Source organism: Ictidomys tridecemlineatus, chromosome 6 (genome assembly GCF_052094955.1).
Source record: "Ictidomys tridecemlineatus isolate mIctTri1 chromosome 6, mIctTri1.hap1, whole genome shotgun sequence".
Taxonomy (NCBI): domain Eukaryota; kingdom Metazoa; phylum Chordata; class Mammalia; order Rodentia; family Sciuridae; genus Ictidomys; species Ictidomys tridecemlineatus.
In genome coordinates this window covers 56,833,499-56,860,262 of record NC_135482.1, presented here as the reverse complement: position 1 = coordinate 56,860,262, position 26,764 = coordinate 56,833,499, and the positions used below count along the sequence as shown (strand labels likewise).

At 38.0% G+C, this 26,764-nt stretch overlaps 1 protein-coding gene and 1 pseudogene across 10 annotated transcripts in view; both read left to right on the top strand.

The window, feature by feature from the left end:
• Rbms2 (RNA binding motif single stranded interacting protein 2) overlaps positions 1-26,764 on the top strand; it is an 89,008-nt gene that overhangs the window by 9,656 nt on the left and 52,588 nt on the right. Inside the window, exons 1-3 of one of the 10 annotated variants that reach the window (XM_040280461.2) lie at positions 7,347-7,489; positions 7,787-7,853; positions 8,992-9,078. In XM_040280461.2, the coding sequence (XP_040136395.1) occupies positions 9,013-9,078 (66 nt within the window). In that variant the 5' untranslated portion in view covers positions 7,347-7,489; positions 7,787-7,853; positions 8,992-9,012. The other 9 variants (XM_021733510.3, XM_078053295.1, XM_013363080.3 and 6 more) reach the window with 9 other exon arrangements.
• Positions 14,141-25,706, top strand: LOC144378423 (GTP-binding nuclear protein Ran pseudogene; annotated as a pseudogene).

Genomic DNA, 26,764 nt, shown 5'->3' with positions numbered 1-26,764 from the left:
GTTTCTCTTAATATTCATTGAAGGTTCATTTTCCTATTTGAGGTACTTAAAAAGAGGTGGAAATTACATTATTTTGTCAGAACTTTTTTTTTTCTAACACGGTACTGGGATTGAACCTAGGGCTCTTGCACATGCTAGGCAATCACTTTACCACTGAGCTACACCCCAGCCCTTTTCATTTTATTTTGAGATAGGGTCTTGAAAAGTTGTCCAGGCTGTCCTTGAACTTGAGAACCTCCCGCTTCAGCCTTCCCAGTAGCTGGGATTGCAGGTGTGCAACACCACACCACAGCAAAACAGTTTGCCTCAGAGAACATTACTTCATCACATGTTTTGATGTTAAAGATATTAATAAAATTGGTGCCTATATTATAGGAGTTCACAATTTGGGAGAAAGATTTGGAGGTGGGCGCTGGAGATTTAGCTCAGTGGTACACCACTTGCCTAGCATGGAAGATGCCTTGGTACAATAAAATGAAGAGCTGGTGCAGTGAAGAGGCTGAGGCAGAGATCATAAGTTTATGGCCAATCTGAGCAATGTAGGGAGATCCTGTCTCAAAATAAAAAGGGCTCCGGGTATAGGTCAATAGTAGAACATCTTTGGGTTCAATCCCAGTACTGCCAAAAAAACCAAAACCAAAAACAACAACAACAACAAAAAAGATAGATGAACTATTAAGCAAAGTTAAAATACTTCAAAAATTTCAAATAAAATTTTTTTTTTTCTTGTGGTACTAGAGATTAAACTGGGGTTGCTCTACCACTAAGCTACACCTCATCCCTTTTTATTTTGAGACAGGTTCTTGCTAAATTGCCCCAGGCTGGCCTCAAACTTGTGATCCTCCTGCTGCATCCTTTTGAATATCAGGGATTGTATATGTTACAGGAATACAAATTTATAATGAACCTCTTGAGATGGTGCCTTTTTTTTTCTTTTCTTTTTCTTTTTCTTATGCTGGAATATCAGGCCTAAGGCTTAGTGCAAGCTAGGCAAGCACTCTGCCACTTAGCTACACCTCTAGACCCTTGAAGTAGTGTCTTGTGCACGTGCATGTGTGTGTACAATGTGTGTGTATGTGTGTGAGTATATGTATGTGTGTCTCCCCATAGATTGAACCCAGGAGTACTCTACCACTGAACCACATCCCCAGCTCAGAAACTACTTCTTATATTGAAAATATTTTTCTTTTTTCTTTTTGGTATCAGGGATTGAATTCAGGAGCACTCAAGCACTGAACCATATCCCCAGCCCTATTTTGTATTTTATTTAGAGACAGGTCTTGCTATTGCTGAAGCTGGCTTTGAACTCTTGATCCTCTTGTCTCAGCCTTCCGAGATGCTAGAATTATAAGTGTGTGTCACCACACCCGGCTCTTATGTTCAAATTTTACATTTAGTTTAAGATTTCAGGATAACAGTAGGAAAACAAAATTCAAGAATATTATCTCCTAAATTTACAGTGAATCAAAACTCAGATAAAATCTTGAATACCTGGTTAGTAGCACCTTCTAGCAACCGTGGTTTTCTACAAACTCTTTTGCTGTTTATGCTAGTTTATCCCAATGTACAAATTAAGAATAGGTGGCTCAAGTGTGAAGGAAGCAGGTATCTACTGAATAAAAAGAATATTGCCATATGATTGATCAGTGTAGACCATTTTAAAGAATGCACAGAATCTAGTTTCTACATTAGGCTAATTTTCTGTCCCAATGATTCTACATAATTTGATTTCTGTATTCATTCCTTAAGTGTTTAGAAAAGAAAAAGTTCATTTGAAAAAGTTGTTGAGGTATTCTCTGTAGTAATTTTTGGCCAGAAATATTTGTTGCTATAGGAGATGAGAGCATTCTATTGGCACTGATATACAGGGTTGTGAGATAAATTATTCTTTGGAGTTGTCTTGCCTGTTTTCCAGTGAAATAAATTGAGGAGAATTGAGGCCAGGCTTTCCCAATTTCTAGTTTCAGACTGATTTTGTCATTCCATCCTACATCAGAAGGGGTCAGAGCTCGGTTTTGCTTTGTTGTTTGATACAGCTCCGTAAGTTTCCTGCCTAAGGAAGCAAAGGTGTTAAATACCCCTCCACCGCCACTTTTCCTAAGGCTTAACTTCATCCCTTTAACAGGAAATAAATTCAACTTTTTGGATTATTTTCATTACATAACATTTAAGGAGCACTTCTCCACTTGGGACAGGCAGCACTTTTGCACTTGAGGCAGGAAGTTAATCAGTGGAAGGAAAGATAATGAATAAGGAGTATTTATACTGGGGTGGGATACGAGGGTGTGTGTGTGTGGGGAGATATCCATGGCTGTATTATGCCTTGTTCAGATCTCTGAGCTACATTCCGAGCTTTACTAGCAAAACAGCCTGTCTTAACCTCATTTAGCCACATGTGCCACATCAGCTTGGCTCTCGTGGAATGGCTGGCTGGAGTCCAGCACATCTGCAGGTGATGCATTCTTCTGAGTTTTCCACCCTGATGTGGAGGGGCCTTTAGTGACAAACAAACATTTTTTAACATACAGATCAAGGATGATCCAGCCCCAGTTCCTTTACTTGGAATACAAGTTTAAAAAGGTTGCTTTTATGAAGAAATCACAAATCAGTCTATACTGAAAAGAGACATTAAAGAGAAGCTAAAGAATAACTTTTTTTAAAATTTATTTAGTGGTGCTTTACCACTGAATTATATTCCCAGACCTCCATTTTTTTTTTTTTTAAATTGAAACAGAGTTTTGCAAAGTTGCTGAGACTAGTCTTGAATTTGTGATCTTCCTGCTCACCCTCCAGAGTTGAGTTGTGGGATTATAGGTGTGTACCACCAAGCCCAGAAAACAACTCTTACTTTACTTTTTCTTCCCCTCTCAAAATACTTCTAGTGCTGGGACCACGAAAACTAAAAATTAAAGAGACATTGACCAAATCTAGAAAAAGGTGGGCAATATAATGGGCAAAACAGAAGGGAGTCAGAGTAAACACTGGAGGAAATAGGATTCTTCCTCCTTCCATACACTTCCTGAATCTAACCGTAGAACACTGTGCCTTCCTCATCTCTTCCACACACAACACCATATCCATTTACTGGCTGGATGTGGTGTAGTATGCTTGTAATCCCCACTACTCAGGAGGCTGAGGCAGAAGGATCACAAATTCAAGGCCACCAGGGGGCAAAACCTCATCTCAAAAAATGAAAATGGCTTGAGATATAGCTCAGTAATAGAGCCTCTCTGAGTCTCAATAACGCTAGGAACTGTGTTGCTTGCCTGTAATCCCAGCAATTTAGGAACCCGAGGCAGGAGGATTGCAAGGTCTTCAAGGCAGTCAAGATGACATAGTGAGACCTTGTCTCAAAATAAAAAATCAAAAGGGCCAGAGATATAGCTCAGTGATAAAGCACATGGCTTGAGGCCTTGGGTTCAATCTTCAGCACTACACATTTACCCCACCCCAAATTTGTTTTTGTTTTTTTTTTTTTTTAGAAAAACATGAGCTTTATTTTTTAACAAACCAGTTTTGTTAATTTTTAAGTTTGTATAATTTTATATATCGCAACAATTATCCTTTTGAATTATCTTTTCCATTCATTTGAAAACAAGAGGTACCTTAACTCAAGGATGGTATGAGAACAAGTGACAGGCCAGATGGCCCACAGGCTGCACCCTGCTGACCTGAGCCCCGAAGTTTTAACACAGAATGAAGAAAATAAACAATTTTCTGTTTCTTTTTGTTTTTATACTTTTAATTTTTAAGTTATGCATAATATTAGGATTCATTTTGACACATGCATAAAAGGATAAAATATAATTGGCTCTAATTCGGCCCTCAGTACTCCTCCCTTCCCTTTCTACTCCCTCCTCCTAGAGAAATACAATCTTGAACTTTGTTTTACTTTCTATTTAGTTTGGGGTTTTTTTTGTCTGTATTTATTTATTTATTTTAAATATTTGTTTTAGTTATACCTGGGCACAATATCTTTATTTTGTTTATTTATTTTTATATGGTGCTGAGAATCTAACCCAGGGTCTCACACGTGTGAGGCGAGCACTCTACCGCTGAGCCACAACCCCAGCCTCTGTCTATATTTATTTAACATATTCCAACAGTATTCATGAACTGTGTCAAGTAAAAATTAAATGATGCCTGCTTTAATAAAAGAAAAAAAACACAAGAATCATGGCAAAATGTGTGAGATATGATATTGAATGAAAAGCATGTTAATGAACCAATTCTTATGAATCCTGGAAGGCAAGATTAAACCCTGAATAAATAATCTAAAAATCTTTTAGGTTCCACCCCAAATTTGAAAAAACTAAACATACCAGAATAAAGGATGCTGTTCCCACTTAGTTTTGTTAGTGCTCTTTGACATAATTTACCTTTCATATCAGTTTGTGTATATGGGTAATTTTACTTCTGTGGCTTCTATGTGAACTTATTTAAAAAACTATAAAGATGTAGATTTTTATATTAGTTCATCTAAATAGTTTATTTAGTTGGATCCTTCTTTGTCTCCTTTCTATCTGGTACACCACTCTAGGGGAAAATGGAGTTAAGTGTTGGTTTTTTTTTTTTTAATATTTTTTATAGTTTTTTAAATAGTTTCAAACCCAGTCTCTGAAGTATGGCCACGCAAGCGCTCAACCACTGAGTTACATCCCCAGCCCCTGGGGTTAAGTTTTCTTTTTTTTTTTTTTTACTTGTAGGTGGACACAATACCTTTATTTATTTTTATGTGGTGCTGAGGATTGAACTCAGTGCCTCACACATGCTAGGCAGGCACTCTACCTCTGAGCTATAGCACAGCCCTTGGGGTTCAGTTTTAAGATGCATAAAATCCATATCTCTACCCCCAGAGATCTGCTTCAATTTCTTCGTTTAGTAGGACTCAAAGGAAAATGAGAGCTGGGGTATCTTGTACCTAGTGCTCTTTGATTCTGTGGTATGTGTTTGTTTGTTTCTAAGAGCTTAAAGATGTTATGCCAATTTACAGGAGATAGGGAGTTTCGAAAATAATTCTTTTTTAATATTTTTTTTAGTTATAGTTGGCCACAATACCTTTATTTTATTTATTTATTTTTATGTGAGGATAGTACCCAGAGCCTCACACATGCCAGACGACTGCACTACCACTGAGCCACAACCCAGACTCACGAAAAGAATTTTTGAATAATCAGTTCATTTGCTAATGGGGGGAGAGAGAAAGGAAAAATTGGATTGGGTGGTCCCTGTGGAACTTCTGATCTAGTATTTTCCAGGTATGTAGTTTAACCTGCTTTGTCCTAATATAATCTTTCTTCCCCCCAGTGCTGGAGTTGAACCCAGGGCTTTGTATATGCTAGGCAAGTACTCTGTCTCTGAGCTACATCTACATCCTCCCCTTTAAAAAAAAAAAAAAAAAAATCTTACTTTGAGATGGAATCTTGCTGAGTTACTCGGGTTGGCCTCAAATTTTATTTTATTTATTTATTTTTGGTACTGGGGGTTGAACCCAGAGGTGCTTAACCACTGGGCCATATCCCCAGCCCTTTTTCATATTTTACATTATTTTTTATTTTGGGGGGGAGGGTGCTGGGGATTAGAACTCAGGGCCTTGTGCATGCAAGACAAGCACTCTATTAACTGAACTATGTCCCAGCCCTGTGGCCTAAATTTTCAAACCACCTGCCTCAAATCTCCTGTAGCTAAGATTATAGGTGTGTACCATTGCACCTGGCTCAGACTCCATCTCTTTAAAAAAAAGGTTAAAAGTAATGACTTTTAATGTTTTCATCATAAACAAATGAAAATGTTTGAGGGATTAGGTATGTTTGACTTGATTTAAATATTGCACAATATGTGCATATATCAAAACATTGCCTGCTACACGTTAATAGATATAATTTTATGTATCAGTTAAAAACAAACTTAATTTATAAGATTTGAAGTGTTTGTCAAAGAGATGTTGTCATTTTCATATTCATAGCAACACTATTCATAATAGCCAAGTTGTAGAATCAACCTAAATGTCTCTCAACAGATGAAGAGATAAAGAAAATATGGCATATTTTCACAATGGAAGACTATTCAGCCTTTAAAAAGAAGGAAATTCTGTCATTTTGTAATTGCAGGATGGAACTGGAGAACATTATGCTAAGTAAAAGAATCCAGACACACAAAAACAAATACTACATGTTCTCATCACATGTGGAATCTAAAATAATCAAACTCACAGAAGCAGTGGGTAGAATGGCTGTTAGAAAGGCTGAGAGGTGGGGGGAGTATAAAAGGGTACAAAATCTCAGGAGAAATGAGATTCTTTTTTTTTAAAGATCTAATTGCACACCTTGGTGAATTTTATTAATAGTGTATTACGGAAGCTGGGGTTGTGGCTCAGTGGTAGAGCGCTGGCTTAGCATGTGTGAGGTACTGGGTTTGATTTTCAGCACCACATATAAATAAATAATAAAGTTCCATCAACAACTAAAAAATATTTTAAGGAAAAAAAATAGTGTATTGTACATTTCAAAATTACTAAGTAATTTCAAATGTCCTCACCACAAAGAAATGATGGGTTATCTGAGGTGATGGATATATTAGCTTGATTCAGTTATCCCATATTATACTCATAAGTCATATCTCTTTGTACTCCATATAAGAGCTATAAATTGTTAATTTACAATTAAAAAAAAAACACCATGAATAGCCAACTACAGTGAGACACAACAGTAGGATGACAACTACAAAAGAGAAACACAGGGGAGCTGGGGTTGTGGTTCAATGGCAGAGAGCTTGCCTAGCATGTGTGAGGCACTGGGTTCGATTCTCAGCACCACATACAAATAAATGAACAAAATAAAGGTCCATCAACATCTAAATAAATAAATAAAAGAAACACATAGCTCACTGGTAGAGTGCTTGCCTTTACTGCAGCCTGCAGGAACCCTGGGTTCAATCCCCAGCACACACACAAACAAAACAAAAAACTCAGCCTTCAAAAAGTGAATATTAGAATTTTAAAAAATTAAATTGATTGCCTTTATGGATTTGGTCCTCAAGAGTAAGTTTTCTGAACCACATTAAGCCAAAGGAGAAGGTATCTACCAAGGACTTCAATAGCAAGGATAAATTGGTATATAATTAATGAGTATCTGAGGGCAGGGAAGGTGCTTTTTTGAAAAATATGTCATTACTGAGAGATGCTGTTATTTATTTATTTGCTGTAATTGGCTCCTGTTTCCAATCTCAGTTGCAATTCCCACATTGAGGCTGTTCCCACCCTTCCTGTGTCCCTTGAGCTGAGCAGGCACTTCCTGTCCTATTGGAAATGAAAGTTACAGACTGGGGGTGGATGTGTATGTGTGTATTTACTCTGCAGAATGCTAGTACTGTCTGTTCCATTATCATAGCAAAAAAAGTGACAGGAAAATCAGGCTGGAGACCAGAACTTCATTTTAGGAGCTTTATGTTTGTTGTGACAAAACAGACTGGATCAATTGATGTTTGGAGGGTACTTGTGATGTAGCAGGGTGGCCTTAAGAAGGGATTTGAACACTTTCATTCTAAGTCCTGTTCCACTTAGATGGGGAGGGTTCCTGGGTATCAATGTTAAGTTTTTGGCTTACTAGAATTTTCTTGTTAAGGCTTCTTCTACAAGGGATTTATTTGAAACTATTAAATTTAAATCTTGTTACAACTGTGTTAGGTTCATACTCTTAAGTTATGTTTTTCTCCCTAGGAAATTTTCTATTTTTCTTCTTTAAAACATATGTTCTTTAAATAGTTATGTATATATTTATTTTTACAGCTCCAAGAGGACTTAAGCAGCCCTCCCAACTCTACAAACTTCAGCGTGGACATAAATTCCAGTTTTGGTGAGTTGCTGTACTTATTTCAGCTTCATGGATCTTAAAAGACTTGGAAATAGTGGGATAAAGAGTCAAATAAGATATATTTCAGTCTGATAATGGCTTTTTTGGTGGGGAGGGTGCCAGGGATACTTAACTACTGAGCCACATCCCCAGACCTTCTTATTTTTTTATTTTGAAACAGGGCCTCACTAAGTTCCTTAGGGTCTTGCTTACTTGCTGAGGCTGACTTTGAACTTGTGATCTATCCTCTTGCTTCATCCTCCCAAGCTGCTCGGATTACAGGCATGCACCACCTGGCCTGATAATGCCTTCTTAAATATGAACTCCTTCCTGAGAGAATCTGAAATAGGAGTCCCAGGGTATCAGCATAATCTGGGAGAAACAGAACTATCTAAGGATCTAAAATTCATTTTTCCCCATTTTTAATTTTCTCTGCTTTTTGGTGTGTTCCTCTGTTCTTTATTAGAGCATTAAGATCACTCTAAATATACTTTTCTCAGTGTATTTTCTTTTTTTTGTTGGTAGGGGACTGAACCCAGGGGTACTTAATCACTGAACCACATCCCCAGCCCTTTTTATATTTCATTTCTTTGCTAAGCTGCGTAGGGACTTGCTAAATTACTAAGGCTGGCTCTGAACTATCCTCCTGCCTCAGCCTCTTGAGTTGCTGGGAATTTGTTTTCTTTATGTATTCACCAAGTCAATATCTCAGTGGTCCCTTTGGCATCAAGCTTAAAATCTTCTTATAGCTGAGATCTGAGGAAAGGGAAATTTTTGTTGTCTTTTCATAAGAATCAGAATTTGTTCACAGAGTAAAGGGGATGAATTTGAAAAGGGTTAGACCTACAAATTCTTCTTTCTAGCTTTAACTACTGAGCTTATGGAAAACAAAAAACTAATATCTTGGGCATTAGGACCCAGTGGAAGTGGCTCGTTCAGACTCTGGACCAACTTCTCTCAGTGACGTAGAAGCAGCCCTAACTCATTCTTACCCGCAGCCCCCCCATCTCTCTCTCCTGCTCCCTTTCTCCCCTTTCTCCTCCCCCTCCCTTCTCTCTCTCCCTCCCCCTTTTTTTCTCCCTCTCTCTCTCTTTCGCCCTCTTTACCCCCTCCCTTTCCTTCTCACTCTTCTCTTTCTCAGTTCTCTTACATTAAAGAGAAAATGCTGCTATCAGTGACTTCCAGGCCTGGGATTTCAACTTTTGGCTATAACAAGAACAACAAAAAGGTAGGGAAAAGAGCTTTTTTGGAATTCAGCTACTTCCTTTTCTGGGGATCCGGGAGTGCCCTTGGCTTTAGCATTCTCCTTTAAGAGGGGAATGAGTTCCTCCCTCGGCTAAGTGCTCTCTTTTCCACTACTACTTTTGGTGCCATTTCTCACCTGGTTCTGGTGTTAAAAGAGTTTACAGTCCCCGTTTATGAGGCCTGAGAAGGCATGGAAATTAAAAACAAATCAAGCTTGCAAGTTTGTATCCTTGAGAAATGAAGTTAGACTCCCAGATGATACATACCTATCTCCATGGGGGATAATATGTCATCTCAGACCACGTCCCCTAGCCCACTTCCAACAAACTCATTTTGACTTTTGGTCAACAATGTCTATTCTCCTCCACTCTGCCTTTCTTTCTTTTATTTATTTTATGTATGTATTTATATTGTGCTAGGGATCAAACCCAGAGTTTCCTGCATGCCAGACAAGCACTCTACCACTAAGCTACATCCCAAGCCCCCTACCTTCCTTACTATCACCAGATTGCTGAAATCACAGGTAGTGCAGTTTTACAGCTCATCAAGAACTTGGTATGTTCTCCTAGACCCTGAGACCCTATCCCACTCATTTTATAAAGAAGGAATCTTGAGAGATGACATTCCTTGGGATTAAGGCATAAAGGTCTGTGATTCTTTGGATCTTGCTTATTATGATCTGATACTTGGAGCTCTGCAGATAACCAGGCTTAGCAGGGATCCTTAGAGTCTTTATGATTAACCATGGCTTCCAGAGATATGTACTGTGGTTGGGCACATGGGCAGTCTGGAAAGACATGGACAATCTTGCCCATATTTGCCAGGGAATATCTTTGGGAGTTTCTTGGCATTTCAGGGCACAGTATTGATTAAGAGAAATTTTATGGGGCTGGGAATTTAGCTCAGTGGTAGAGTGCTTGTATAGCTTGCATTTGTTGAATATGCATATCCTGATAACCTCCTATTAAATGTTATACAGTTTTATGTATTATACATATATATTTGAGAGGGAAATATTTCATCTATCTTTATTCTCTTCAAATTGGTATAGTACTGTATTAAAGCTTCTTTCCTCGGGATGGGGATGTGGCTCAAGCGGTAGCGCGCTTGCCTGGCATGCGTGCGGCCCAGGTTCGATCCTCAGCACCACATACAAACAAAGATGTTGTGTCCGCCGATAACTAAAAAATAAATATTAAAAAAAATAAAATAAAGCTTCTTTCCAGATATTTTTTCTCTCCACATTTGTGGTTACTCAGAACCCACTAAAATAAAGTAAAATGAATCTCCAAAATTGACTGTTTTCCTATATCAGGGTTTTATGAATTTGAAGATATCTAAAACCTCTCTCATCATCAGCTCTCCACTCCCTTTACCCCCTGGGAGAATAAGAAGTGTTTAACTAGCTTCTAAATCTAGTGCAGTATAGGGAACAAAAAGTAAGGTTGTAAATTTGAGTTCGAATTTCATATCTCTTCCTGATAACCTGTAAGATATAGGAAGAAATTCAGGAAACATTGGGACGGGTGGGCAGGATAGGAATAACATTGTATAACATTAGTAACATTGTTACTAATATGTTTGTCAATCTTTGGGTTCTATGGGTCACTGTTATGTATGAGACATCTAAGGATGCTGTATATTTACATCCTTTTGTGTCTGTATATAAGACTCTTGTGTGTTCTTGTTAGATTGTGAATGTTGAGTGTATTTAAACTAATGCTTTACCATGTTTCTAGTCTGCTATTGACATATAGGCTTAATATGTTTGTTTCTGTTTTGGGACAAGTGTTATGGATACATTTTCATTTATTCATGTAATTTGTGCTTTTTAAAAATAATCTAACATTAATTTTTTAAAAAATAACAGCTTTTTAGTGGTAAATGTAAGGTATACCCTTTATTAAATTAAACATAAAGGGATTTATAAAATAGTCCTCTCTTTGTGTCCTATAGTTCTTTACTCATCCAATTCCTCAAGGAAAGTAACTGGTAATAGTTTGGTGTATGTGTCATTTGAGACTTTTTTTTTTTGTACCAGGGATTGAACCCTGAGGCTCATTGCCACAGGCCTACATCCCCAGCCCTTTTTTATTTTGAGACAGTGTCTCACTAAGTTGCTGAGGTGGCCTTGAACTTGCAATCCTCCTGACTCAGCCTCATGAGCCACCGGGATTACAGGAATGTGTCACTGTACTCGCATCCAGACTTTTTTAAAATGCTAAAACAGAGTTTTAATCTTGACAGTAGCTAATTTGCTGTTTCTATTAAGATAACCTGTAAGATATAGGAAGATATCAGGTGGACCCAATCTATGTAATAAAGTTGTAATAAAGTTGTTGGACCTGCTCCAAATGTTTAAAAAATGGAAATAGGGGTATATAGCTCAGTGGTAGAGCATGTGCTTGGCATACTCAGGAAGCTCTGAGTTTAGTTCCCGGCATCCATCCCTTAATAAAAAAGCAATCAAATTATACATATCTGCTACTTTTTTTTTTAAAGACCAGAATTTTTACACCATAATTTGCTGTTGTCTATAGTCATCACCTGTGGTTTTTAGAATAAGAGATTACCAGAGATATTACCATTTTGATTTTTTAATTTTTTAAGAGAGAGAGAGAGAGGGAGAGAAAGAGAGAATTTTTTTTTAATATTTTTATAGTTTTCAGTGGACACAACATACAACATCTTTGTATGTGGTGCTGAGGATTGAACCTGGGCCGCACGCATGCCAGGCGAGCGCGCGCACTACCGCTTGAGCCACATCCCCAGCCAGTTATTACTATTTTGAAAAGTTGCTTTTTGTGTACCACTTGTGACTTGCTTATATTAAAGTGTATTATTTACTAGATTTTAAAAAGTAGGATTACTTAATTTTTTCCCCTTCTTTTCTGGGTATTGAATCCCAGGTGCTTTACATCCCCATTATCCCCACCCCATTTTTTTTTTTTTTTTTTTTTGTGGTGCTGGGGATTGAACCCAGGGCCTTGTACAAGCCTTGTATAATTTTCTCTTCCCCAGTCCTCCCCAGCCCTTTTTATTTTCACTTTTTTATTTGGGGATAGGGTCCTGCCTAGGCTGGTCTTAAACTTATGATTCTTCTGCCTCGGCCTCATGAGTTGTTGGGATTACAGGTGTGTGCCACCACACCCAGCAGGATTATTTTATTTTGAAATATATACTTACTGGAGAAGTTTCTAAGAAGCTCATGACAATCATACTTTTCTTACGTTTTGGCTAGTGTTAAATATAAGAATGCAGTCAACAAAAGCATAATGCCTAATAAAGGCAATCTTTATTGGGATATAGTGTTAAATTCCCATTTATTTCTTTGGAATAAAAATAGTTACAGAAAGGGGAAATGTGGACTTCAAAAAGGGATTCTGGAAGATAATTTAATGTACTTTTTAAAAACATCAGCTTTAATGGCCTTCAATTAGTCTTTTTTATAGGGCTGAAGCAAAAAAAAAGTTATTTCTAGGGTCTTGCCACTGTGTCTTCAGTGTTTGAGTGAGTTGTCTCAGTAGGGAGACTGGAGTATAGGTGAGGTTGAAGGAGGAAATATTTGGGACTAAAGGAATTTCATACTTGTACAGGGCCTAACCACACCTTCCCTGACATCATCTTCCTGGCATGTGTTATTATAATTTAACTCCTCATAGCATCAATAACCATTTCCTTTGGAAAAAAAGAAAAGGGAGTGCATTTAATGTGGGATAATTAGCTTTCCCCATGTATTTTACACAGTTTCAATTTCTTCTTGATGTTAACACATTGAAGACCAATGTGGGGCTGGAGGCTATGATGAAAATAGGACTGACTAGTGGATGTTGCCAGATCTTTAATCTTTGATAAGCTTCAGTTAACTGAAATGGTCAAGGTGTTTACTCAGAAGAGAGTGAGAAACACTGCTGGAATCATTTGTACTTATAAAGGGAGAGAGAATTTTCTGCATTTATATTTACTACATTTTTGTCTAATCAATTTGAAGAGAACTGAGAACTAAGAACTTGTAGGTCTAACATCTCTTGACTAGGACAGCTTTTTTTGTGTGTGTGTGTGTGTGTGACAAGGTCTTACTATGTTGCCTAGGCTGGCCTCAAACTTCTGGGCTCAAGTAGTCCTCTTGCCTGAGCCTCCTGAGTAGCTGAGACTACAGGTACATGCTGCCATGCTTGGCTTAGGACAGCTATGAATTATGTTATTAGTATTAAGTTAACTCAGTTGGTTGAAGCTTAATGGTGATATCTTAACATCAATCCCTCCATTCCACTTTTACATACCACTCTAATTTGTACTCAATTTTGACTATTTTTACTACTATAGTAAGCATTCCACATGATGTCCTTGTCTACTGTTTTCCTACCTTTTATGCTTTGCCCCCAAATAAAAAGAAATTTATATTTTTGGTTGTCCTGGAGATTGAATCTACCACAGAGCCACATCCCTGGTTCTTTTTATTTTGAGATAGGGTCTGGCTAAATTCCTGGATTTATAGACACGTTTCACTCTGCCCAGCTGCCTCCAAGTAATTTTATACCTGCTTCCAGAACAATCTTCCAACAACCCAGCATTCTAGCACAGATTATTTCTTGTATAAAACATTTTTATAGTTATATATTACCTGCTGGAAAAAGCCTAAATCCCTAGCCTAATATCCACCTATCTTGCCTTTCCTTATTTTCTCCACCTTACTGGATCCCCCCACCCCCCCACCCCACTGATTTCATTACATTCACTCTGCTTACCAGTTGTGTTAACTGCAGTTCTCTGGTTGTGTCCTTTGATTGCTGGTTTGCATTTCTGAATCCATAGGAAAATGTTCAATAAAACAGAAAAGAATATGACTAACAGGACAAGGTAAAAATATAGATTAGAATAAGAGATTAATTGGAATTAAAAGTTGAACAGGCAGTCCATAAAATTATATAATGGAAAATAAGGACTGAAAAATAGCCATTGATTTTGTTAGTATTAAAGTAATTGATGATTTTGACAAGCAATTTCAGAGTAATAGGGAGCAAAAGTGAGACTGGAGTAGGTTGATGAGTGAAAGAAGGTAAGGAAATATGGATGGTTTGTATAGACTAATCTTTATATTTTAGTTGTAGGCGGACACAGTATCTTTATTTTATTTATTTTATGTGGTGCAGATGATCTAACCCAGTGCATCACATATGAGAGGCATGCACTCCACCACTGAGCCACAACCCCAGTCTCATGTATAGATTAATCTTTTATGAACTTCAATTAAGATGGAAAACAGAGCTGGGTGACTCAGTACATTCCTGCAATCCCATTGACATGGGAGGTTGAGGCAGGAGGATTGTGAGTTCAAAGCCAGCTTCAGCAACTTAGTGAGGTACTAAGCAACTCAGTGAGATCCTGTCTCTAAATAAAATATAAAATAGGGCTGGGGATGTGGAGCAGTGGTTGAATATCCTAGAATTCAATTTCCAGTATCCCCCCACACACCAAAAAAAAAAAAAAAAAAAAAGGACTGGGAATGTGAGTGGGCAAGTGCCCCTAGGTTTAATTCCCAGTACCAACAAAACAAAAATTATGCTACTGAAAAATGATGGTGATTCTTTTTAAACTATTTCTGTCCAGAATAGACAGAAATCCATATAGACAGAAGTAGATTAGTGATTGCCCAGGGCTTGGGGGGACAAGGGGTAGGAGAAATAGGAAATAAGTGTAATAAGTATTGGATTTCTTTTTGGGGTAATAAAAATCTTCTAAAATTAATTGTGGTTATGGTTGCATGACTCTTTGATTTACGCTTTACTGAATTTATGCTTTAAATGAATGAATTACATTGTATGACTTATGTCTCAATAAAGTATAATTTCTTTCTTTTTTTTTTTTTTTGGTACTGGGTATTGAACCCAGGGTCACTAAACCACTTAGCCACATCCCTAGCCCTTATTTATATTTTAGTTAAAGACAGGGTCTCACTGAGTTGCTTAGAGTCTCCCTAAGTTGCTGAGGCTGGCTTTGAACTCGCGATTCTCCTGCCTCGGCCTCTGGAGTTGCTGGAGTTTCAGGTGTGTGCCACTGTGCCTGGCCTAGTAAAGTTGTAATTTAAAAAAAGTAAGGGAAGGGGCTGGGGTTATGGCTCAGCGGTAGAGCACTTGCCTCACACGTTTGAGACCCTGGATTTGATCCTCAGCACCATATACAAAAAATAAACAAGTGAAATAAAGGTGTTGTGTCCAACTACAACTAAAAAAATTAATATTAAAAAAAGTAAGGGAAGAGAAAATGATATAAAACCTGAAAGAGGATGGAGGTAGTATTCTGAGATTTTTTTTTTTTTTTTTTTTTTTGGTTACTGGGGATGAAATCCAGGGCCTCCCAGATGCTGGGTAAGTACTTGGCCTATGAACAATACCTCTAGCCTACACCCCTCCTTTTTTTCGGGGGCGGATACTGGGGATTGGACTCAGGGGCACTGAACCACATCCCCAGACCTATTTTGTATTTTATTTAGAGACAAGGTCTCTTTGAGTTGCTTAACACCTCACTTTTGCTGAGGCTGGCTTTGAACTCACGATCCTCCTTATTTAAAAAATAAGCCAGGTGCAGTGGTGCAAGCCTGTAATCCCAGGATTACAAGTTCAAAGCCAGTCTCAGCAATTCAGTGAGACCTTATCTCAAAATTTTAAAAAATGAAAATGGCTGGGAATGTGGCTCAATGGTTAAGTATCCCTGGGTTCAATCCCTGCCACAAAAATAAAGTTAAAAAAATAAAAAAGTCCAAAAAATAAAAAAGGACTGGGGATTAAGCTCAAATGCAAAGCATTCATTTAACCCTCAGTATGACCAAAAGATTTAAAAATTCAGCCAGGGGCTGGGGATGTGGCTCAAGCGGTAGCGCGCTCGCCTGGCATGCGTGCGGCCCGGGTTCGATCCTCAGCACCACATACCAACAAAGATGTTGTGTCCGCCGAGAACTAAAAAATAAATATTAAAAATTCTCTCTCTCTCTCTCTCTCTCTCTCTCTCTCTCTCTCTCTCTCTCTCTCTGTCTCTCTCTCTCTCCCTCCTCTCTCACTCTCTCTTTAAAAAAAAAAAAAAAAAAAATAAAAAAAAATAAAAATTCAGCCAAACTATCTTTTAAGACCTTATTCATCCCTTCAACTTCAGCTGAAATGTTCTAATCCCTCTACTTCCCAGTCCAAAGAGGACTTGCTTTCTCAACCCTAATATTTTGTACTTCTTTGTGGTATTTTGTAATTTTGTGTCATGTTGGAATCATTTAGGTATCTTTATTACTGAAATGTAATTCTATAAAGGTAAAGATAGTGTTACTCAATTTATTACCCTCCAAAATACCTAAAATATTTTATATCTTAAGTCTGTCTAGTAGAGACTAAAAACAATACATCCTAATAGATGTGATTAAGTTCACATAAGACAATAAGCAAAGGAAGTTAGCATTGTCTTCTATACAAATCCTAAAATAGGAGTTAGATAGATCTCAATTTAAATGTGGCTTTGCACTTTATTAGCTGGGTGATCTAGTGCCAAGTTTCTTAGGCTCTCTGACCTTGAATTTTTCATCTTAAAGTATTGACATACTTTTTTGGATTCTATTAACAATTGATAGTATTTATTTGATTATTCATTTTATGTAGTGCTAGGGATCTAATCCAGGGTCTCATGCATGACTGGCAATCACTGTACCACTGAGCAAAATCCCAGTCCTAATATTGTTTATAATCACATATCTGCATGTAAATTGACTGTTATATCTCCAAACAAACAAAATAAAAATTTTGGGGGGAGATGGGGGTGCTGAGATTCAAATCCAGGGCTAGGCAAGAACTTTATCAAAACTTTTCTTTCTTTTTCTCTTTGGTACCTGGGATTTAACCCAGGGGTGCTTTACCACTAAGTCACATCCCCAATTTTTTTATTTTTTATTTTGAGACAGGGTCTCACTAAATTGCTTAGGGCCTTGCTGAATTTCTGAAGCTGGTTTTGAACTTGTGATCCTCCTGCTTTAGCCTCCTGAGTTGCTGGGATTACAGATGTGCACCATCATGCCTGGCTCAAAACTTTCTTAATGTCACTTCTTCCAGCTGCTGTCCCATTTGTGTTCTTCCCTTTATAGTAAAATATCTTGAAATAGTTCTTTATTAAAAAGTTATACATAATAAGTATATTTGCTGTCTCCAATTTATTTCATTCTATTCTTTTATTATCCTTAATATGTTACTTAGCAGTAAAAAAGAGTTTATACTTATAAAGCATGAGAGAAATACCTGTGAACTCACATTCCAACTGAAGTACTGGAATCGTTCCCTATAAACTGTACAAACTTAGGAGTTTCTCATCCTCCCATCCCATCTCCCCCAAGCAGTAACCCCCATCCTAAATTTTGTATTTATCATATCATGTGTGGGTACTAGACACTGAACCCAGTGCTTAGCCCTTGAGCTACATCCTCATTCTTTTTTTTTTCTTTAATTTTATTTTGAGACAAAATATTGCTAAAATTTTCCAAGTTGGTCTTAAAATTCTCTTTTCCTCTTTTTTTTTTTTTTTGTGTGTGTGTCTGTGTTGGGGGGTACTGGGCATTGAACCCAGGGGCCTTCGTCCACTGAGCCACATCTTCAGCCCTTTTTATTTTATTTTGAGACAAGGTCTTACTAAGTTGCTGAGGTTGGCTCCAACTTGCGATTCTCCTGCTTCAGCCTCCCAGGCCCACACTTAGAATAACTAACCCACTTCCTTAATAGTGACATTAATGTATTAGTAAGAGCCTAGCCCTCTTTGACCTGAGCACCTCTGGTTAGACCCCTACCTCCCAATACTGTTACACCAGAGATCAAAATGTCCTAATGGGTGTGAGGTGCTATCACATTGTAATTTTGTTTTGTGTTTTGCTAATGATTAGTGATGTTGAACATCATTGCATGTGCTCATTGTCTATTTATTCAAATATTTTGTCTTTTTTTTTTTTGTACCAGGGATTGATCTCAGGGGTTCTCGATCACTGAGCCACTCCCCAGCCCTATTTTGTATTTTTTTTTAGACAGGTCTTGCTGAGTTGCTTAGGGCCTCCCTAAGCTGCTGAGGCTAGCTTTGAACTTGTGATCCTCCTGCTTCACCCTCATGAGCCGCTGGTATTATAGGTGTGAGCCACCATGCCCAGCTTATTTTGTCCAGTTTTGAATTGTGTTATTTTGTTGAGTTCTAGGAGTTTTCTATATATTCTGGATACCAACCCCTTTTTCAGATACATGATTTGCCAATATTATCTCCTGTAGGTGGTCTTTTCACTCTGTTGATTGTGTCTTTCAATGCACATTTTTAAATTTTATGCAGTCCAATTTTTCTTATTTTTTCTTCCCTATGCTTTTGGTGTTATATTCAAGAAATTATTGCCACATCCAGTGTCATGAAGCTTTTTTCCCTATGTTTTCTTCTAAGAGTATTATAATTTTGATTCCTACTTTTATGTCTTTGATCCATTTTGAGTTAATTTTTATAATCATGTGGTAAGGGTGCAACTACATTCCTTTGCACATGGGTATCCAGTTCTCCGAATATCACACGTTGAAAGGATTATCTTTTCCTCATTCAGTGGTTTTAGCACCCTTATCAAAAATCATTTAAGATGGGCATATGGCTCATGCCTGTAATCCCAGCAGCTCGGAAGGCTAAGGCAGGAGGATTGCAAGTTCAAAACCAGCCTCAGCAATTTATCAAGGCCCTGAGCAACTTAGCTAGACCCTGTCTCAAAAAATAAAAAAGGGCTGGTGATGTGGCTTAGTGGTAAAACACCCCAGGGTTTAATCCCCAGCCCCCCACCAAAAAAATCAAGTCATTTGACCAATACTTCTAGTCTCTGTGCTCTATTCCATTGATCTCTTAAAACATTTTCTGTTGTAATAATAAAATACCTGAATCTGGGTAATTTGTAAAGAGTAGAAGTAAGTTGGCTCATAATTTTGGAGGCTGGGAACTCCAAGAGCCTGGTGCCGCCATCTGCTTAGCTTCTTCTTGGGGCTTGTAGCTGCACTATATCACAGTGGAAGACATTGCATGATAAGAGAGAGCAAGCTTGTTAGCTTGGATCTCCCTTCGTCTTTGCCTAAAGTTATTAATGCTATCATAGAGACTTTACTCTTCAAGACCTCATCTAATCTTCTTTATCTCCTGAAGGTCCACCTTCCAAATATCATTAAGATATGATGAGGATTAAGATCCCAATTCTTGGAACTTTGGGGGACACATTCAAATCATAACAGTTGATCTGTGTGTCTGCTTTATGCCGGTACCACACTGTTGATTACTGTAGCTTTGAAATAAGTTTTGAAATCAGGAAGTGTGAGACTTCTGACTTTGTTCTTCCTTTTCAAGATTATTTTGGCTATTTGGAGTCCCTTGAGATTCCAAATGAATTTAAATTTCTTTTTTTTTTTAATGTAGATGAACACAATACCTTTATTTATTTATTTTTATGTGGTACTAAGGATCAAACCCAGTGCCTCACAAGTGCCAGGCAAGCTTGTTAGCTTGGATCTCTCTTCCTCTTTGCCTAAAGTTATTAATGCTATCATAGAGACTTTACTCTCAAGACCTCATCTACCTACTCTACCACTGAGCCACAACTACAGCCCCCAAATGGATTTTAAGATAGATTTTTCTTCTATAAAAAAGTCATCGGATTTTGAAAGGGATTGCATTGAATGTGTAGATCATTTTGGATAGTATCAATATCTAACATTAATTTGCCTGATTCAAGAGCATGAAATACACTCCCTTATATTTACATCTTACATTGTCTTTAATTTCTTTTAGCACTGTTTTTCAGTTCTCAGAATACAAGTCTTTCACCTTCTTGGTTAACATCATCATTATTATTATTGTTGTTGTTGTTGTGGATGGACATAATACCTTTATTTTATTTATTTATTTTAATGTGATACTGAGGATTGAACCCAGTGCCTTAAATGCACCAGGTGAGCACTCTACCACTGAGCCATAACTGCAGCCCCAGCCTTATTCTTTAATTAATTTTGATCCTAAAACAGAGTCTTGGCTTTATTTTATTTAATAAGCAAGTAGCATTTTTACATGCCAGTTAATGTTGTAAGCCCTTTACAAAATTTAACTCATTAAAGTATCCTAAAGATTATATGTGATAAGTATGATTTATCTCCATTTTGCACATGGGGATATTAAGGCCCAGGCAGGTAAGTGACTTTCTGAAGGTCATGAAGCTAGTAAGTCGAGCAGCTAGTTTGTAAACAATGCTAGAGCTTGACTCCAGAATTGCGCTCACCACACTAGGCTGCCTTTCTGTGTAGTTTCCACTCTACTCAAAATTTCTGACAAGTGTAAATTTCTCAGGGCATCTAAACACATTAGGAAATCTGTGCTTTAATTTTTTTATAAATTGGAGAAGTTTGTCCTGGAGTTTCCTGGTCATGTGCTCCAATTTGGACTGGTTGCTCTTCTGCATAGTTGTCATTGAGGATCTCCTTCACTCATCCTGAAATTTTGCTATTTCTCTAGGTTGGATCTTGTTAGTCAAACCATACTCTTTTTTACTTGACTCTCTTATTATTGTGGAGCATCGCAAAATGCAAGATAAATATTTTTTTCTGATAACTGGAAAGTCTGAAAATCTTCATTCTACCCAACACTTAATTGAGAGTTGACTGGATATTTAATTATTGGTTGGAAATAATTTTTTCACAGAATTTTGAAAACATTGTTCCAGTGTCCTCTAGTATTGCTGTTAAGCTGACTAATGCTATTTTGATTCCTGATCCTTTGTTAGAAACTTGCTCTTCCCTCTCTGTCTCGTAATGTTAGAAAGTTTTTGTTGTTGTTTGTTTTTCTTGTACTGGGGATTGAACTTGGGGGTACTTTACCACTGAGCTCTACCCTAAGTCCTTTTTATTGTTATTATTTTGAGATGGGTCTCACTAAATTGCTGATGGACTCCCTAAGTTGCTGGGGCTGGCCTAAAACCTGTGATCCTCCTGCTTCAGCCTCTTGAGTTGCTGGGATTATGGGCATGCACCACTGTGCTCAGCTATTGATTTCTTTTTTGGGGGGTGGCGGGTACTGGGGATTGAACTCAGGGGCATTTGACCATTAAACCAAATTTCTAGCCCCATTTTATATTTTATTTAGAGATAGGATCTCACCGAATTGCTTAGCACCTCACTTTTGCTGAAGCTGGCTTTGAACTTGCAATTCTCCTGCCTCAGTGTTCCAGGCTGCTGGGGTTACAGGTGTGCGTCACTGCATCTGGCAGCTGTTGATATTTAAAAAAAATTTTTTTTTAGTTGTAGACGGACACAATACCTTGATTTTATTAATTTACTTTTATGTGGTACTGAGGATTGAACCCAGTCCCTCACAGGTGCTAGGCAAGTGCTCTACCACTGAGCCACAACCCCAGCCCACTTGTTGATATTTTTGATATCTGTTATTATAGTTTTCTTTTTCTCCAAGAGTCCTCTTTTTTTCCCCTCTGTACTTTCATTTCTCATTGGATTTTGTTTTTGCTTCACAGATGAAATTATTTTTGTTTAGATTTCCTGAGACTATTTATTATTGTTGTTATTATGATGTTTCTTTCCCTGTGTTATTTCTTTTTCTTTTGCATACCTTTTTTGGTTTTCTGTTTGTTTTGGTCTCTGACTTCAGAGGTTTTCTTGTTATGTTTCATGATTTGGGGCTGCTTGTTTAAGTAGAAAGCGTTCAAAGACCAGAGGGAAGCCCCTGTGGGCAATATGAAGATCTTACCAAGAGTGGTCTTGTAGAGGAATCAAGCTTATGTGCACATGGGGAACCCTGAATATGGTCATTTATAGGGCATTTCTGTTGGGTTGGTTAGTTTCCCAGAGAGAAATACTGCAGTCTTGCCAAGAATGATGACCTGCACCTATAATGTCAGCAACTCTGGAAACTGAGGCTGGAGAATTATAAGTTTGAGGCCAGCCTTAGCTGTTTAGCAAGGCCCTAAGCAATTTAGTGAGAACCTGTCTCAAAATAAAAAACTAAAAGGACTGTTGCTCAGTGGTTAAGCTCCCCTGGGTGCAATCCCAGTACACCCCACCCCACTCTACAGTCTCCTAGGAGGGATTGACCTAGAGAAATGTCTGGGAATGTTACTTAATCCCTAAGTCACCAGCTGTGCTTGGTAACTATAAATCCAGAGCCACTCTGGTGCAGCTTCCTGGAAAAATAAACTAGTTTCTTCTGGAGAGGATATAGAAAGGGGTAGTGGTAGCCTGACTGTATAGATAGTACCTCTGACTTTAAGCTTAATGTATGTGGTGCCTTCAATTTCTGAGCTTTTTTATTATTTTGGAAAAAGCTCACCTTCTCTTTGTTTTGTATTAGCTTTTAGGTTTCTTTGCTCTTCTAAATCATATGTCATTTATTCATCTGATGTCTAGCTTTGAAAATGTTGGCATATGTTATCTGTGCTCCCTGTTTTTGAAGGTTTATGTATTTTAAAAAACTTTATAATAATTTCGGGCTGGGGATGTGGCTCAAGCGGTAGCGCGCTCGCCTGGCATGTGTGCAGCCCGGTTCGATCCTCAGCACCACATACAAACAAAGATGTTGTGCCCGCCGAGAACTAAAAAATAAATATTAAAAAATTCTCATTCTCTCTCTCTCTCTCTCTCTCTCTCTCTCTCTCTCTCTCTCTCTCTCTCTCGCTCTCTCTCCCACTCTCTTTAAAAAAAAAAAAACTTTATAATAATTTGAATAGGATCTGGGAAGCTTTAAAGATTCCAAATTTCCTACATTCTTTTTTTTTTTTTTAAATATTTATTTTTTAGTTCTCGGTGGACACAACATCTTTGTTGGTATGTGGTGCTGAGGCTCGAACCCAGGCTGCACGCATGCCAGGCGAGCGCACTACCGCTTGAGCCACATCCCCAGCCCCTACACATTCTTTTTAAAACAAAAATTTTATTTTTTAGTTGTAGTTGGACACAATAGCTTTATTTATGTATTTTTATGTGGTGCTGAGGATTGAACCCAGGGCCTCACATGTGCTAGGTGAGTGTTCTACCTCTGAACTACAATCCCAGCCCCTCCTACACATTCTTTATCCCCCTCCAATCTGGTATTTGTCCCCACTATTCCACTAAAATAGGTACATCTAAGTTGTTCAATTCATTTTTCAGTTTTCATCTTATAAAACCTCTTACTGACATTGGCTAGAGTTGCCTGTGGCCTGTTTTTGAAATAGCCCCTTTTCGTGGGCCTGGTAACACTACTCCCTTAGATATTGCCCTTTGGCCCTTCTCTTCTGGTTTCCTTATCAGGTACTCTGCTTAAGCTCTGAGTATTTAGAGTTTTTTTTTTTTTTTTTTTTAATGTGTATTTTTAGCTGTAGGTAGACACAACATCTTTCTTTTATTTTTATGTGGTGCTGAGGATCGAACCCCGTACCTCATGCATGCTAGGCAAGCACTCTACCACTGAGCCACAACCCAGCCTGTATTTAAAGTTCTTTAGGCCACAGCCGCCGCCCGCTGCCTCATCCTTCTCCTCCTCCTCCTCCTCCTCCTTTTTTTTTTTTTTTTGTACAGGGAATTGAACCCAGAGGTGCTTTACCACTGAGCTACATCCTCAGCTCTTTGTGTTTTTTATTTTGAGACAGGGTCTTCCTAAATTGCTGAGGCAGGTTTTGCAGGCCTTGAATTTGTGATCCTCCTACCTCCACCTTCTGAGTCGCTGGGATTACTTTGTTTATATAATTGACTTGGTATTCAGGTCTCACTTTGGCAACCAGTCTTAACCTCTAACCTCTGCCTCATTCTTAAACTTAGTTAAATTAATGAGTTTTGCTGGGTGTGGGGGTGCCTGCCTTTAATCCCAGCAGTTTAGGACCATGAAGCAGGAGGATTGCAAGTTCAACACCAATGTCAGCAATTTAGTGAGGCCCTAAACAACTTAGTGAGACCCTGTCTCAAAAAAAAAAAAAAAAAAGGACTGGGGATGTAGCTCAGTGGTAAAGTGCCCCTACATTCATTTCCCGGAACTAAAAAATAAGTTTTGATAGAAATGCTTCCGGAAGATACATCTGGAAGGATACTCAAGGAAAATCTCAAGTTCATTTCAAATTTGTATTGGTTTGTGATGATGGTACTGAGAAAACTACATACTACTTCATGGAATATCATTTGACTAGTGAATTTGAGAAGTATGGAGCCACCTTGGGTGTTAGGTCCATCCCATGCATTCCACACCAGGAGAGGAACTGTTTAGTTCAATGTATGGGATACATCTGTCCAGAAGAAATTGGTGGACTGAGAGATGGCTATTATATTGAAGCCCAATGTGCCATTTAAAAAATATATATATAAATATAAAAATTAAAAATATATATATATATATATATAAACACAATACCTTTATTTTATTTTTATGTGGTGCTGAGGATCGAACCCAGTGCCTCACATGTGAGAAGCAAGTGCTCTACTACTGAACCACAGCCTTCATCCCCATTATAATGTTTGATGTGGGCTGGGTTTGTGGCTCAGTGGTAGAGTGCTCGCCTGGCATGCGTGAGGCACTGGGTTCGATCCTCAGCACCACATAAATGGACAATAGAGATACTGTGTCCACCTAAAACTAAAAAATAAATATTTTAAAAAAATGTTTGATGTAATGTGATAGAGTTGCTCACAAGAATGTACTGGTCTTACATAGAAACTGAGTACATGAAAACTTCCCCATTATGTTGTGTGGCAACAAAGTAGACATAAGGACAGGAAAGTAAAGGCAAAATCTATTGTCTTCCACACAAAGAATCTTCAGTACTTTCTGCCAAAAGTTACTAGTGCTTTGAAAATACCTCCCTCTGACTCCCTAGAAAGCTCACTGGAGAATCTGATTTGGAGTTTGTATCCTGCTTGCTTTTGTGTCACCAGGCCAGAGATTGTCAGGCTTCCAGCTTTAGCAGTAAAATATGAGCATAATTTAGAGGTTGCTCAGAAAACTGCTCTCCCAGATGCAGATGATGATTTGTGGGAAGATGAAGCTGGAGCCTGGTGTCGGAAGTCTAATTTTATAGGCAACTGTGCTGTGATGTCAGTGGAGCCGTGTGTATGCCACTTCATTATGTAACTGAACCCAACATGTGCTTCCTCTTTGGAATGCTGAAGGAGATGAATGGGCTTTGGAGTGAGTATGCCAATTCAAAAATTAATTACCTGCATTTTTTAGACTTGCATGTTAGCTGTTTAGCAGCACAATTATTTCCTTCTTGAGTTTCAAATGTAAGACTGCTACATAAGGCAGGTGAATTGATGTGTGCCTTTAGTGCCAGTTACATGGGAAGCTGAGGCAGGAAGATCACTTGAGCCCAAGAGTTTGAGGCCAGCCTGGGAAACAAGAGAACCTAAAAAAAAAAAAAAAAAAAAAAAAAGCTGTATATTCAATTGGGAAATCTTGTTTTCTACTGTCATTTGCATTCCTTTTTGTTTAGAATCAGAACACAGTTTTAAAATATTTTAAAAAGAAAAGAAAAAGTAATGAGTTTGATAAACTAGGTTATTATTCTCCCAAGGACTAATTCTGTTCATTTTGCTATCTTTTTTTGTTTGTTTTTTGGTACTGGGTATTGAACCCGGGAGTGCTTTACCACTGAATACACTCCTAGTTCCCCCTACTTTTTTTTTTTAAGTTGTATATGGACACAATATCTTTATTTGTTCATTTATTTTTATGTGGTGCTGAGGATCAAACCCAGTGCCTCACACATGCGAGGCAAGTGCTCTACCACTGAGCTATAGCCCCAGCCCTCCTCGTCCTTTTTAATTTTTTATTTTGAGACAGGGTCTTACTAAATTGCTGAGGCTGGCTTCAAACTTACAATCTTTTGACCTCAGCCTCCTGAGTCACTGTAATTACAGGAGTGTGCCATCATGCTTGGCTTCAGATTGCTATTTTTTTTTTTTTTTTTGAGATTTAAGATATATATGTTAGTGGGGGCCAGGGTTCTGGCTCAGTGGTACAGTGCTCGCCTAGCACATGTGAGGCACTGGGTTTGATCCTTAGCACCACATAAAAATAAGTAAATAAAATAAAAATATTGTGTTCATCTACAATTTAAAAAAATATTTTAAAAAGATATGTTAGGGGCTGGGGATGTGGCTCAAGTGGTAGTGTGCTTGCCTGGCATGCGTGCGGCCCGGGTTCGATCCTCAGCACCACATACCAACAAAGATGTTGTGTCTGCCGAGAACTAAAAAATAAATATTAAAAATTCTCTCTCTATCTCCTCTCTCACTCTCTCTTAAAAAAAAAAAAAGATATGTTAGGAGGCTGGAGTTGTAGCTCAGTGCTAGTGTGCTTGCCTAGCACATATGAGGCCCTGGGTTTGATCCTCCACCACATTAAAATAAATAAATAAAATATTGTATTGTGTCCATCTTTAACTAAAAAAGTATTTTTAAAAAAGGTATGTTAAGAATTATTAGAAGAATATAGGTCTAAGAGTTAGGCTGTCTAGACTCAAGTGTCTTACTATTCTATCCTAGTTTAAAGAAATGTTTTATCAGACTTAGAAAATAATTTGTGTGTGGGGTAATGGTGGTTCTGGGTATTGAAAACCAGATGTACTTTACCACCAAGCTACACCCCTAACACTTTTTATTTTTTATTTTCAGACA